Genomic DNA, 13,729 nt, shown 5'->3' with positions numbered 1-13,729 from the left:
GCTGTCTCTAGCCTGAAGGGGAGCTAAAGATACCTTTCAAACCCCTACCTGGTAGAATTAAAACTTGGTGTAATGACAGAAATTCCCCCATGTGTATTTCTTCTACAGGCAGTGGACAGAAGTGTGTGCACACATGTGCAGTAGAAGGAAGGCAACTGATTGATTTCCACTCACTGGCAAGTTTCAGCAACAGACTGGGGAAACATTCTTGATCTTTGAGGAAAAAATCTCTGACCAAATGAGCTATAATCAAACAGTGAATACAAATAATAATAATAACGACACATTATTTTTAAAAATTTCAGATCAGTCTGTATCAGGGGGTCAGCCATCTATATGGCCTAAGCCCCAAATCTGGCCTACTGTCTTTTTATCTGTGAAGTTTCAATGGAACCAAGGCACATCCATCCATTTACATATTGTCTATAGCTGTGTCCTGTTACAGTGGCAGAGACGAGTGATAGCAGTAGAGACCGTGTGCCCTGCACAGCCTAAAAGATTTTCTGTCTGGCCTTTTACAAAAAGAAGTTTGCCAACCCCTGCCCTAGATGTTGTATTTTATACCAGTGGTTCTCAATTTCAGATTGTGAGGAAGCCAGCAGAAGGAATAGATTCTTCAGAATCACATGGGCAGGCTTTTCAAAGAGTGCACACCTCTATCTCTCCTCCAGCTGCTCATAGGGGTTCCCTGTTGAGAGTCACTGTCTTCAAGTTTATAACTCAAGTCGTTCGGTTCCACTAACTGATACAGATGATTTGCTTTCACTATTTTGACCCTCTGTAACACATCCAAAGTACCATTGACTGTGTTATTTCTTTTACAGGGTTGTGGGAAGAAGATGTATTCTTTTTTGAGAGGAACCAAACAACTGCAGGTGCTCAGGTTTCTGGGGATCTCCATTGGAGTGACACAGATCCTGGCCATGATTCTCACCATTACTCTGCTCTGGGCTCTCTACTATGATAGAAGGGAGCCTGGGACAGACCAAATGACGGCCCTGAAGAATGACACCACTCAGCACCTGCCTTGTCACTCAGTGGAACTGTTGAAACCAAGCCTGTCAAGGATCTTTGAACACACATCCATGGCAAACAGCTTCAACACACACTTTGAAATGGAGGAATTATAGGGACTGTCAAAGAAGGAAACCACAAATTTATTTTATTGGACTTGTGAATTTTTTGAGCACACACTTAACTGTTTCAGAAATGTGTAGAAATAAAAATGTTGCCATAAAAGGATACCCAAGCACATAATGTTCCAGCCTTTAAAAGAAAGTGGGAAAAGTATATATATATTATAAGGCACCACCTGGACAATAGTTGATGCCCTTTATAATTCTGAGGACTGATCTAATACCCACTTTATAGCCTGTGTAAGATTTTTACTGGACACAGTTATGATTTGAGGTTTATGCTTTGGCATAGTTCGACCAACATTTCTGCATCCATGTAAACGAGCCATGTTATTGTGGGATTGGAGCTACAGTAAATTTGATTCACTTCCATAAGCTTGCTAGTATATAAAGTTCCAAATAACTGCTAACATAGGAAGTTAGACAGTACTAATGACTTTTATTACTTGGTGATATATTCTTTTGAGGGTAAATAGACTATACCTAAGTACACTCTGAAGACTGGTGACTACCTAAACGTGATTTTTGCTGGTTAATAAAAATATTCTTACTACTTACAAGAGCAAACTTAAACATTGTCTTAAACTGATCAGGGATATATGTGTATATGAGTCTGTGTTAAGTCTGTATAATTCAGTAGATTTCAGTTCTTATAACTTTAAGCATAACAATTGTGAAATGGATACAATAGTCCTGTATAGAAGCATTGTTTTTAACCTTTCCTGTTAATAGAGCTTTAAAATTCTGTCTTGGGTTTATATTACATACATAACTGTTAATTTAAGTACTTAACCACTAATTTTGAAAAATGACTAGTGTGATGCAAAGGAATCATTATAATTCAGAATGTAGTCTGGTCTCTAGGAAGTATTAACAAAAAAGTTTACATATAACTTAGTTCATTCAACAAAGACCTGGATATTATCTTTCTGCCAAACTGAGACTCTGTTTGACACTAAACACTTTGTAAAGGAACTTATCTTTGCTTTCTCCAAACAAGAAGTGGCATTCTCCAAGTCTCAGTATAATTCTACAGAGAATAGTTTTCCTTTTCCCCAGCAAAAAGTTGAGAGAATCATAAAAATAAGTGACAATTTAGCTAGAGATTTTCTTTGCCTTATTTCACTGATTAAGATACTATGGTGAATTACACAGATTATTAAATTTTTTATAAGAGTAAACTATATTTATTTGAAATGGGAAAAGTGCATTTTACTGTATTTTGTGTATTATGTTTATTTCTCAGAAAATGGAAAGAAAATTAAAACGTGTCAATAAATATTTTCTAGAGAGTAAAAATTTGTGTCTAATTTTTATACATTGTAAGCACTTTCACCATTCAAAAATATTAGCAAGGGGGAACATATGAGAAGAAATGATTGAATAAAGTAATAATAACTATTTCCAAAATCCAAAAGTAATCTATAAGAGTATGTGCCTTCACTGAGAAATGACAAAGGGGTGCCCATTTACATTTCAAGTTTGGTTTTTGTGCTAATTGATAATGTAGCTGTCTGATACAATATAAACATATGCCCATTTATGTCAATTTATCTTCTCAATGTTTTCATATCCCAGTTTCTTAAAGTAATTTTTAAAAGAAAATGAGTGTAAGGAATACAATATTTGAAATCAACTGCTAGATTTCATCTCTTCCATAATTTAAATAAAAATTGAGTAGATAACTTGCTCAATCAGAACCAAAAGCATCTCTTTTTCTAATTTCCTTAACAACTCAACTTCCCATAATTTCACCTAAAATACCCAAGTAATTAAGACAGGTGTGAGTATTATTTGAATTATTTGGATAATTAGTCAAATTTGGCTGCTTCTCTTTTGACATATCTTATAGTCACAGAAAGAACAAGCATATACTGTATTGAGCTCAGTAAAAAAAAAAAAAAAACCCAAATTATAAATAATGTCTACATTTTTAAAATTTTATTTTATTTTTTATACAACAGATTCTTATTAGTTATCTATTTTATACATATTAGTGTATATATGTCAATCCCAATCTCCCAATTCATCCCCCCCCACCTCGCTTTCCCCCCTTGGGGTCCATACGTTTGTTCTCTACATCTGTGTCTCGATTTCTGCCTTGCAAACCGGTTCATCTGTACCATTTTTCTAGATTCCACATATATGCATTAATATACAATATTTGGTTTTCTCTTTCTGACTTACTTTACTCTGTATGACAGTCTCTAGGTCCATCCACATCTCTACAAATGACCCAATTTTGTTCCTTTTTATGGCTGAGTAATATTCTGTTGTATATATGTACCACATCTTCTTTATCCATTCGTCTGTCGATGGGCATTTAGTTTGCTTCCATGACCTGACTATTGTAAATAGTGCTGCAATGAACATTGAGGTGCATGTGTCTTTTTGAATTATGGTTTCCTCTGGGTATATGCCCAGTAGTGGGATTGCTGGGTCATATGGTAGTTCTATTTTTAGTTTTTTAAGGAACCTCCGTACTGTTCTGCATAGTGGCTGTATCAGTTTACATTCCCACCAACAGTGCAAGAGCGTTCCCTTTTCTCCACATCCTCTCCAGCATTTGTTGTTTGTAGATTTTCTGGTGTTGCCCATAAATTTCTACATGTTTGATATATTACCTGACTTAATACTGTCTAAAATAGTCAACATTAGTTTAGACAACCATCTCATACACTTATACGCTTGCTTAATGGGAACAAATGACATTTATAGCAGTGGAATACAAAGGCCTCTTATAGTATCAGTGCACCTGGAATAATAAAACTGCAAGGGATTTTAAAAAGTGTATTTAATATAGTAGAGTTGAGGGAATTCACTCTTTGGGTACATTGCAAACAAATAACTGTTTCTTTGCTATTTTTAAAAGCTTTTGTAAAAATCACCATTTCTTAAAGTAAGAAATTATTTTCAGACTGGTGAAAATAATTGACTCAGTCAATTCAAAGGGCCTTGGAGATTCAGAGATGACAACAGGAGATGGTGTTTGTCCTCCTGCACTGTAAAATCTGATTGAGAGACACTCGTGCTATCCACTGATGAGATTAGTATAGGAACACTCAGCCTAGGAGTATGAGATGGAGGACAGTGGAATGAAGGTAGGCACATCGAGGAGACCTGAGTCAGGAAGAGCTTAGCTAGCTTGTGCAGAGTATTCCATGAGCCACTGACTCTGAGGTTAAAAAGTTACATTATTTGGGGAGCAAGTCCTGCCATTCAAGGTGGTTAGACAGAGCATAGAAGGCTTGAAGAGATACCATGGGAAAGGAAATGAGTGAAATTTGGCTTTGGAGATTTTGTTCCGTAAATTCAATGTTGAGTCACTGAAGTATTTTCAGAAAGGGAAGTGATTTGTGTTTCTGAAATTTATCTGGATTAGCCAAGTGAGAAGCTGGGGGCAGGGGGACAGGTACATCCATTACACAGCTCTTCAGGGTGGGCCATCCTTTGGCTAGTCTAGGTAAGGAGCGCTCTGTAGTTACAGGACATTGGAGCTTCTGGAGGGGGACTGGCTAGATCGCTGTTGCTGTGGTCCGGGAGAGGGACGAATCCTCACCAGCGCAACGCAAGTCAAAAACATAGTGCAGAGCACAGATGAATCCACAAAAATTGACAGCAGATTGATCTTGGGGAGTGTGAGATGAGAAGCAAAAGAACTGAAATGTCTAGATTTTGTACCTGGGAAATTGGCAATGATATTAACCTGGACAGAAGACTGGAGGGGGAGCGGGTGTGTGGGAGGGTAATTAATTTGGTTTGGGACATGCTGGGTTGGACATGCCTGCAGGACGTGCAGACGGAGGTGTGTACAGGCGGCTGTAAATTCCAGTCCGGAGCTCAGGAGAGTTCACTGTCGAGCCTGAGAATTTTTATGCATTGCTTTCAGATCTCAGGAAGCCTGACAGAAAATGGGCTGAGAACCAAATCTTACATGAGGGGAATCTTAAGCAGCATGCTACAAGAGCTTCTTTTCGTCTCAACTCCCACTCCTGGAGGTGAGTCAAGGGAGGTAAAGAGAAATGAATACACCACTGAAACTTCTGTGGCAGAAGGAGCCTCCTCCTGTAGAAAAAATACTGCCAACTGCCATGTTGCCTCACCCGACACCCCTTCCTATCATCCCATGATTTACAAGTGGATTTGTCTTTCCTATTAACTGAGTTATTTTCTCACGTCCGAGCACCTCCTAGAACCACAATGGGAGAGTCTTTGATATCATCTTGGAAGCTCATTTATTTTCTATTATAATGTGTGATTACAACCATTCTTTATCTCTTGCATTCAGGGTGCCTACACATTTTTTTCTATGTTCTTCACAACTTTTTTTTGCAATCTATAGGCATCATTAACCTCATTTTACAAATGAAAAAGAGGGACTTGGAGAGACTGAGGAAGTATATTTAACTAGTAAGTGGGCTCAATCTTCCTCCCTCTCAATTTTGTGATGTGGCATCTTCACCAGCCTGTGGGGAGGCTCAGCTCATGCCTTACATAGAAAAGCCAGATCCTCCCACATGTGAATCAATATTTCCAGGGCAAATATGTCTCCAAATTCTGCTACTTCTTCCCTCAAAATGAGTCTTTTGTCTATTAATTTCATTCTTCTCACTATTTCCCCAGAACAAGTCTAAACGATCTAAAGGTTTGTTTGAAGTCATAAATTGTTCTCCCTACCTCTTGTCTCCTCCTATTGACCTATTTTGCACACACAGCCAACTTAAGGTCTTTAAAAAATTTTATTGAGGATATATATATATATACACACACACACACACACACACATATATATAACCTATTTTAAGTATTAGTTAGTTTTGACATATATATATATATATATATATATATACTCATAACCAAACCACAATCAAGATATAGCACATTTCATCATCTCAAAAAGTTCCATCATGCCCCTTTGCTATAAATTCTTCCAATCCCCACCTCTAGCCCCAGGCAGCACTGATCTTCTATATGTTACTCAAATTAATTCTTGTAAAACACAAGTTTTAGCAAGTCACTTCCTTACTCAGACTCTTCCAGGGGTTCCCTGTTTTAAATAAGACAGAGCTTCCCAATTCCTTAGTGTAGAAGTCACTTCTCTTTTTTTTTTTGGCAGTACGCTGGCCTCTCACTGTTGTGGCCTCTCCCGTTGCGGAGCACAGGCTCCGGACGCGCAGGCTCAGCGGCCATGGCTTACGGGCCCAGCCGCTCCGCGGCATGTGGGATCTTCCTGGACCGGGGCACGAACCCATGTCCCCTGCATCGGCAGGCGGACTCTCAACCACTGCGCCACCAGGGAAGCCCTAGAAGTCATTTCTATAACACACCGGGTACATGAAGGTCAGAGGTGACTGGCCAGCCTAGGTCTTGCCTGACTGGCGGAGGACTACAGGGAAGCAATAGTTCAGCATACAGGGTTGGCTGTAATATACAGTGACTTACACAACATAGAAGTGACTTTATATTTAATAAAACATACGTGTGTGAGTAGCCCAAGTCTTGGTTGCCTGAGGGTGTCAAGGACTCAGCCTCCTCTCTGGCTACTCGGCTGTGCCACAGTGTTCTCCTTATTCACCTGGTCTCAGGTGGCACATTCTACTTTCACAGTTCAGGCAGCAGGCTGGAGAAAAGTGGAAAGTGAAAGGGGAAGAGGCATGCCTCTTCCCTTTGAGTACATACCCAGAAGCAGAAGCATACACAGCTTTCATTCACATCTCATAGTTGGAGGGGTGGGTGGGAAATAGTCTTTGTTCCAGATACCCATGTAACCCGTTAAACCAGGAAATTTGATGACAATAGAAAGAGGGGAAAGTGGGTATTTGTGTCAACCAGCAATCTCTGCTGCATTCCTAATTACCTGCAGGATAAAATCTTCCACTTGAACTTATTCTTCCAAACCTATCCCCTAAAACTTTCCCAGTTGTCACTATACACCGCCAGATGAGCCAACCATGGTTCACTCATTGCCTCTATCATCCCACACATCCCGTGCCTCCTTGATTTTGCTTGCATTGTGGTGCTTCCCTGACATGCCTTCATCTCCACAAGTTTACCTTGCACTCAACCTTTTAGGTCCTAGCTCAGCAGCTACTTTCTATGTGAAGGTTTCCTCTAGCACTTCACCCCACACCAACCTGCCCTCCTCTGAGCTCAGTATTTATTTGTTGCTAGTTTGGTCCTTGCATTTTCTATTTTATATTATTTTTCATTATAGTATTAGTATTTTATCTTTATACTTCTGGTCTCTCTTGAGAGAAAATATTATGCCATTTCATATCTCACTCAGCATTTTGCATAATCCCAGACAGTGTTTCTTATGTATGTTATAAATCTATTCACTGTGTATATGACTTAATATATGCATGAATTGTGAGTTGGTTAAATGAATCAAAAGCTATTGTCCAAAATGATTCCAAGAAGGAGGAACTGCTCTAAAGGAGGTCACCTGTTCTTGAGTGAGATAGGACACTGGGTTATCAAAGGCTAAGTACTTTTTAGCTATAAATGGATGTAGATTAGATATGCAGAATGTATTTAGAGCTTGGCCAAGTCTTATAAATATCTGAGTGAACTATTAAATTGTACCTGTGGCCTAATAATATAATAGTGTCTTAGATTTATAAAATGCTTTTATACCTAACCCGCAATCCTTGAACTTTTAAATCTACATTTGTTTAACTGGGAGTGTACAGAGTAAAAGCTGAGGACACCTCCCTGAAGAAATCTCTGGAGAGTTGGAGATTGGAGCAGATCACTACTAATGTTGCAATTTCCATGCAAATTCCAGGAAGTAACTTTAAAAAAATATGTGGTATCCAAAACTTTTTTGCTGAGTGGGTCAAAGTGTTTCATTTATTCTTCTCGTAATTCCAAGGAAGTCAGGTTTATAATAAAGGTAAGGTAAGTATGGATCAGCAATGTTAAAGAACATGCCCAGAATTATAATGGGTTGGCCAAAAAGTTTGTCTGGGTAAGATGTTACGGAAAAAAACTGAACGACATTTTTGGCCAACGCAATATAACCAGTAAGTGATTGCTGAGATTTTAACAGGTTTGTTTAAATTCAGAGTCCATGCTCTTAACTACTTTACAAGAGAGCTATTGTATTAACAAATTTCCTAAATTATTTTTAATTTCTTGGTCATGACATATTGTCAGTTTAATATATTGCTGGATTTTACTAACTTGTACTTCTTCCTGATTTTCTGTGTATATTCAAAAGTTATACCCATTTGTTTCATATGTGTGTGACACATTCATTTCTAAAATATTTTTATTTATTTTTGGCTGCATTGGGTCTTCAATGCTGTGCACAGACTTTCTTTAGTTGCGTCAAGTGGGGGTTACTCTTTGTTGTGGTGTGCGGGCTTCTCATTGCGGTGGCTCCTCTTGTTGCAGAGCACGAGCCTTAGCTCGCAGACTTCAGTAGTTGTGGCACGGGGGGCTCAGTAGTTGTGGCTTGCAGGCTCTAGAGCACAGGCTCAGTAGTTGTGGCACACGGGCTTAGTTGCTCTACGGCGTGTGGGACCTTCCTGGACCAGGGATCGAACCCATATCCCCTACATTGGCAGGCAGATTCTTAACCACTGCACCACCAAGGAAGTCCTGACACATTCTTTTTTGATAGATATTATCTAAAGGACAAGCTAGAGTCCTTTAAATGTATTTAATTAAAATTTTATTTTAGTTAAAAAATTTGGAAGGTATACACCCTGTCTTTGTTTCTATAAGAAAAGAGATTCTTTAGTCTAACCTTATCAACATTAAGAGTGCAAAATTAGACTTCTACTTCCAGTCAAGATAGAATAACAGGGACCAAATTTACCCTCCTGCCTGAAATAAATAACAATAATGAAATATTTGAAACACGGTTTTTAAAACGCTGGACATCAAGCAATAAAGGATAGTGATCTATAAGAGACTGGTAACAAATGAGGTGAGTGCTGTGGTTTTCCCAACTCGTTGCCTTGAGAGAGCTTCCAAGATGTGGTGAAAGAAGGGAGAATCTAAGTAGAGCCTAGAGAAGTCCATAATGAGAAAAGGTGGAGCTCAGAATACCAGGAGACCAGGGCAGTAAGAGTGTGGAGGTCAGGGTGATGGAAGAGAGAGAGATGCACAAACAAAAAGCCCAATGGATATGTAGACTGTCCCCTTTGAGTGTTCAGAAGAGTACTGCTTAGCATATTCAAAAGAATTAGAGTAAATGGTGCCTGGTGCCCACATAGGACTGGGAATTGTGCTGTTTCACCAGCAGACTAGAAAGCCTCATAATTCACAGGGAAGTGGGTGGAGTACTCAGAAAGTCTCACCTCAGTAGTGGAGAATAATTAGCCTTCGAATAAATATGGCTCTACTGGCACCAAACACACTAAAAAAGTAAGACCCTGGATTATCATATTTTTTCCACATAATATAACTACATCTAAAACAAAGCTCAAGAATATTTAAGGAAATCTAAACGTTTCCTTGATGGAGCACTCAACAAGGGAACATTCATAAAATCTGATATCTAATCAAAGATTATCAGCTAAAAAGCAAGAAAATGTGACCCTTGATGAAGAGAAAAACATAAATTGAAATAGATCCAGAATATATGTTAAAGTTAGCAAAGATATTAAAAGAATAATTATTGTGGTAGTCCATGTGTTAAAAAATTACATAGAGCTAGGGAAGATATTTTTAATAAAGACAAATTTATAGAGATGAAAACTATAAGTGTGACATGAAAGATATGTTGGCTAGAACTAACAGCAGATTAGCCACTGCAGAAGAAAAGACGAATGCATTTCAAAACATAGAAATATAAATTACACCAAAAGGAAGCCAGACAGAGGAAAAAAAAATCAGAAACAGTGAAAAGTGCATCATCGAGCTGTGACCGGTTCAAATGGTCTAACATACATGTAACTGGCATCCTCAAAGGAAAGGGGCAAAAGCAGGATTTGAAGAAATAATGTTAGAAAAATTCCCAAGTTTGATTTTAAAAGATCCAAGAATATCAAAGGACCCAACCTTGATATTCAACCAAAACATGAAAAAAAATACACCAAGGCACAATATAATCAATTTGCTCAAAACCAGTGATACATAGGAAATCTTGAAAGGAGCCAGAGGTAAACAGTCTTATGTAGAGAAGAACAAGCATCAGCATGACAGTCAAGTTCTTGACAAAACAATGTATGCAAGATGGCAGTGGAACAATATCTGGTGTTGAAAGAAAACATCATCAAACTAGAACTCTTTACCCATAAAAAATATCTTTTCAATGGTGATAAAATGAAGACTTTTTCAGACATACAGAAACTGAAAAAATCCATTGCCTGAAGACCATACTACAAGAAATGTCAAAGGATAATAGAGGGCCTATTGCGTGAGTAAATATATAAGAATTTTTTCTTATTATACAAGGCAAGAAAAAGAAATAAAAGAAATCCAGACTCTCTTTATTTGCTGACCACATGATTGTCTCTGTAGAAAATCCAATGTAATCTACAAAAGAACTACTTAGAACTAATAAGCAATTTTAGTAAGAATGCAAAATACAAAGTCAATATGAAAAACTAAATTGTTTTCTATATACTACATACAGAAATTGAAATTTAAAAGTACCATTTACAATTACATTAAAATACTAAAAGTTAAAGATATTCCTTGGAATAAAAAATGATGTGAAAGACCTATACATTGAAAACTATAAAACATTTCTGAGAGAAATTAAAGAATACCTAAGTAAATGAAGATATATAGCACATTCATGAATCAGAAGACTTATTATTATTGTTAAGATGATAATTTGCCCTCAATTGATCTCTTGATTCAATATAATCTCCATCAATAGCCTAGAAGGTGCTTTTGTAGAAATTGACAAGCTACTTCTCAAATTCATATGAAAATGCAAAAGAATTAAAATATTTTTAAAAAGTTGACACATAAGAACAAAGTTCGAGGATGAATAGTACCGGATTTCAAAAAATATTATAATGCTATCAAGACTATGTGGTACTCATGTCAAAACAGACAAATAGAGCAATGAAACAGAATGAAAAGTCCGGAAATAAACCCTACATATAAGAACAGCTAATTTCTGACAAAAGTGCAAAGGCAATTCAGTGACAAAGTGCAAAGACAATTTAGTGGCAAAGACAGTTTAGTGGTAAAAGGATAGTTCTTCCTTTCAAAAAATAGCACTGAAAAATTTAGGTATCCATACACAAAAACAAAAAAAACCTCCCCCCAACCCTTCAACTTTGTTCCATACCTCAGACCATGAACAGAAGTAATTCAAAATTGATCACAAACATAAATATACAACTAAAACGATACTTCTAAAAGAAAATATAGAAAAAATTTGTAACCCCAGATCAGGCAATTTCTTAGATATGGTACCAAAGCATATTCCTTTTCCTAATGTGTACCTATGGATATTCAAAACAATATCGGTAATGATCAAACAAATTATTCTGAGTGAAAGAGGCCAAACTATAAATAGTGCATACTATGAGATTCAATTTATATAAAACTCTAGAAAATGCAAATTAATCTGTAGTGACAAAAGCAGATCAGTGGTTGCTTTTGAGAGGGTATGGAGGGAGGGAATAAAAATGGGCATGAGGAAACTGTCATGGGGATGCTAGGAAATTTAGGAGGTGTCTTAAGCTCTGACAGTGTTTGAACCCCATTTCCCATAGACTCCGTCTCTACTGGCCTGTTTGGACTGTCGTTCACTTCTTACCTTTCTCCTACTTGAACTGGGTGTTCTCAGTCCTGCCCTGAGTTTTGCTGACATTTTCTTTGTTAACCATTTGAGCAATTTATGAAAACTAGTGTCTAGTCATTAATAGTTTATTAGAATTTTGCATATTTTCTCCTGCCTTACTTCAAGGTAACTTTGCCTGGACAGAGCTGAATAAATCAAATGTTGAGCCTGCTCTTAAGCTTGGTCAGTTAGGACCTTGCAATGATTCAGCAACAAGCTAGGCAATCAGATGCAGCATCTCTTCCATTCCTCAGGGATTTCATTATGCTCCAGCCCAGAACATTTCTATGGTGCTCTCAGAATATATTCTTTTTCTTATACTTAAAAGAAGGTTTAACAAAAATAGGCCTATAAATAAAGATCTTTGATTGATCTAGTAAAGAAAGACAGAAAGCATCTGTTACTTACTGAGGAAGGAGAAAGTTCCCCCTGTTTTAGAATTCATTGTTTAAATGCTTGTCAAAGGTCAGGGTCCTGTAGCTCGAACAGCTAAAGGGGAAAAAATAGATGCATTTTTCAGAATTAAAAATTAAGCCTTGGGCTATTACCTTTTATATATTATGGACTAAGTGTGCGAGAATTTAACTGCCCTTGTGTTGTTAAGTTCTCCACACATGCATAGCTTAGAAATCTATTTCCCTCTGGAAAGCTGTGCTCTGGCAAAATTGAAGAAAATTGCTGTGATGAAGGTATAATGTGCTATTATTCTGCTCGAGGTTCAGTATGAATCAATCTGACAATCAGATGTCTAATGATGGTTCCTAATTTCCTTCTATTCTCTCCTTGTTTTCTTTGGAATTCATCTTCTCATTTTTCTCTTGCCAAGTTTGAGACCAATTCAATTCAATTATAGTGAGATCCATTGAACATCTGCTATGTAGAATAAGTTGCACTGGACACTGTGAAGATCAGAAAAACAAAATAAGTTATAATCTCTGCCTCAAGGAACGCACAGTTTAAGTGAGAGATAGGCAAATGGACATGGAATAGTTAACCAGTGCCTGGTACAGTTCCTGGCAACTGAAGGTACTCATTAATGTGTGAATTGAATTAAAACCCCTGAAAAATAGTGTAAGGCTAAATGCAAAGTGTGTGGTACAGATACAGGATTTCAGAAATAACAAGACATCAAAGTAGGCTGAAGTTTTGGCTCATCATGGAAAAATTGTACTTGTGATGAGGCAAATTTTAACAAGAAAAAAATGAGAAGGATATTTCAGGTTAGGGTCATTAGAAGGAAATCAAAGAGATGGGTGTTAGCATCGTGTGTGTCCACCACAGAGAGAAGCCCTTTATGACTGGAGAAGATAAAAACACAGAAGTAGGTTGGGGTCAGATAACGGAGGGCCTTGTACAAATTTTGGACTGTATTCTGAAGATTCTGAGGACATGGAGAACCCCACATGGGTATTTATCAGCAGAGCCTTATTTTTGAAATCTGCATTTATATAACATGGAGGATAGATGGAAAGAAAAGTACTCTGAAGGGTGGGAGAACTGAATGTAGAAATATAGAAACTGGGTAATGACACCTTGCAGTATTATGTGTCCAGCATCGTTGAGAAAAAAGAAACCAGTCATGGAAAGTAGAAAACAATGAAACTCACAAATTGTGAAGAAGAAATAAAATTTGACTTCCTGACATGCAAGTCAAAAATTCAGGAGAATACTGTCCCAGAGACAGAAGAGAAAACTCGAAGGTGGAACTGATGTAAAAAAGATTTTGTTTTGGATTCAAGCTTGAGATTGTCATGGCGAAGTCAGGATGATACAGGTTCTTAAAGGAGAAGCTCCAATTAGAGATAGATGTTTATTAGTGATGAGCTTATAGCCTTGG

At 37.5% G+C, this 13,729-nt stretch overlaps 1 protein-coding gene across 2 annotated transcripts in view; it reads left to right on the top strand.

Moving 5' to 3' along the window:
* Window positions 1-2,360, top strand: part of TSPAN12 (tetraspanin 12) — a 65,288-nt gene extending 62,928 nt beyond the window's left edge. For both annotated transcript variants that reach the window (XM_060107916.1, XM_060107915.1), the window contains one exon: window positions 825-2,360. In XM_060107916.1, the coding sequence (XP_059963899.1) occupies window positions 825-1,130 (306 nt within the window). In that variant the 3' untranslated portion in view covers window positions 1,131-2,360. The remainder of the gene's footprint in view (window positions 1-824) is intronic.
* The last annotated feature ends 11,369 nt before the right edge of the window (window positions 2,361-13,729 follow it).

The sequence above is a fragment of the Mesoplodon densirostris genome, chromosome 9, assembly GCF_025265405.1.
Source record: "Mesoplodon densirostris isolate mMesDen1 chromosome 9, mMesDen1 primary haplotype, whole genome shotgun sequence".
Classification (NCBI taxonomy): domain Eukaryota; kingdom Metazoa; phylum Chordata; class Mammalia; order Artiodactyla; family Ziphiidae; genus Mesoplodon; species Mesoplodon densirostris.
The sequence above is the reverse complement of the archived record's forward strand: the minus strand, read 5'-3'. Positions and strand labels throughout refer to the sequence as shown.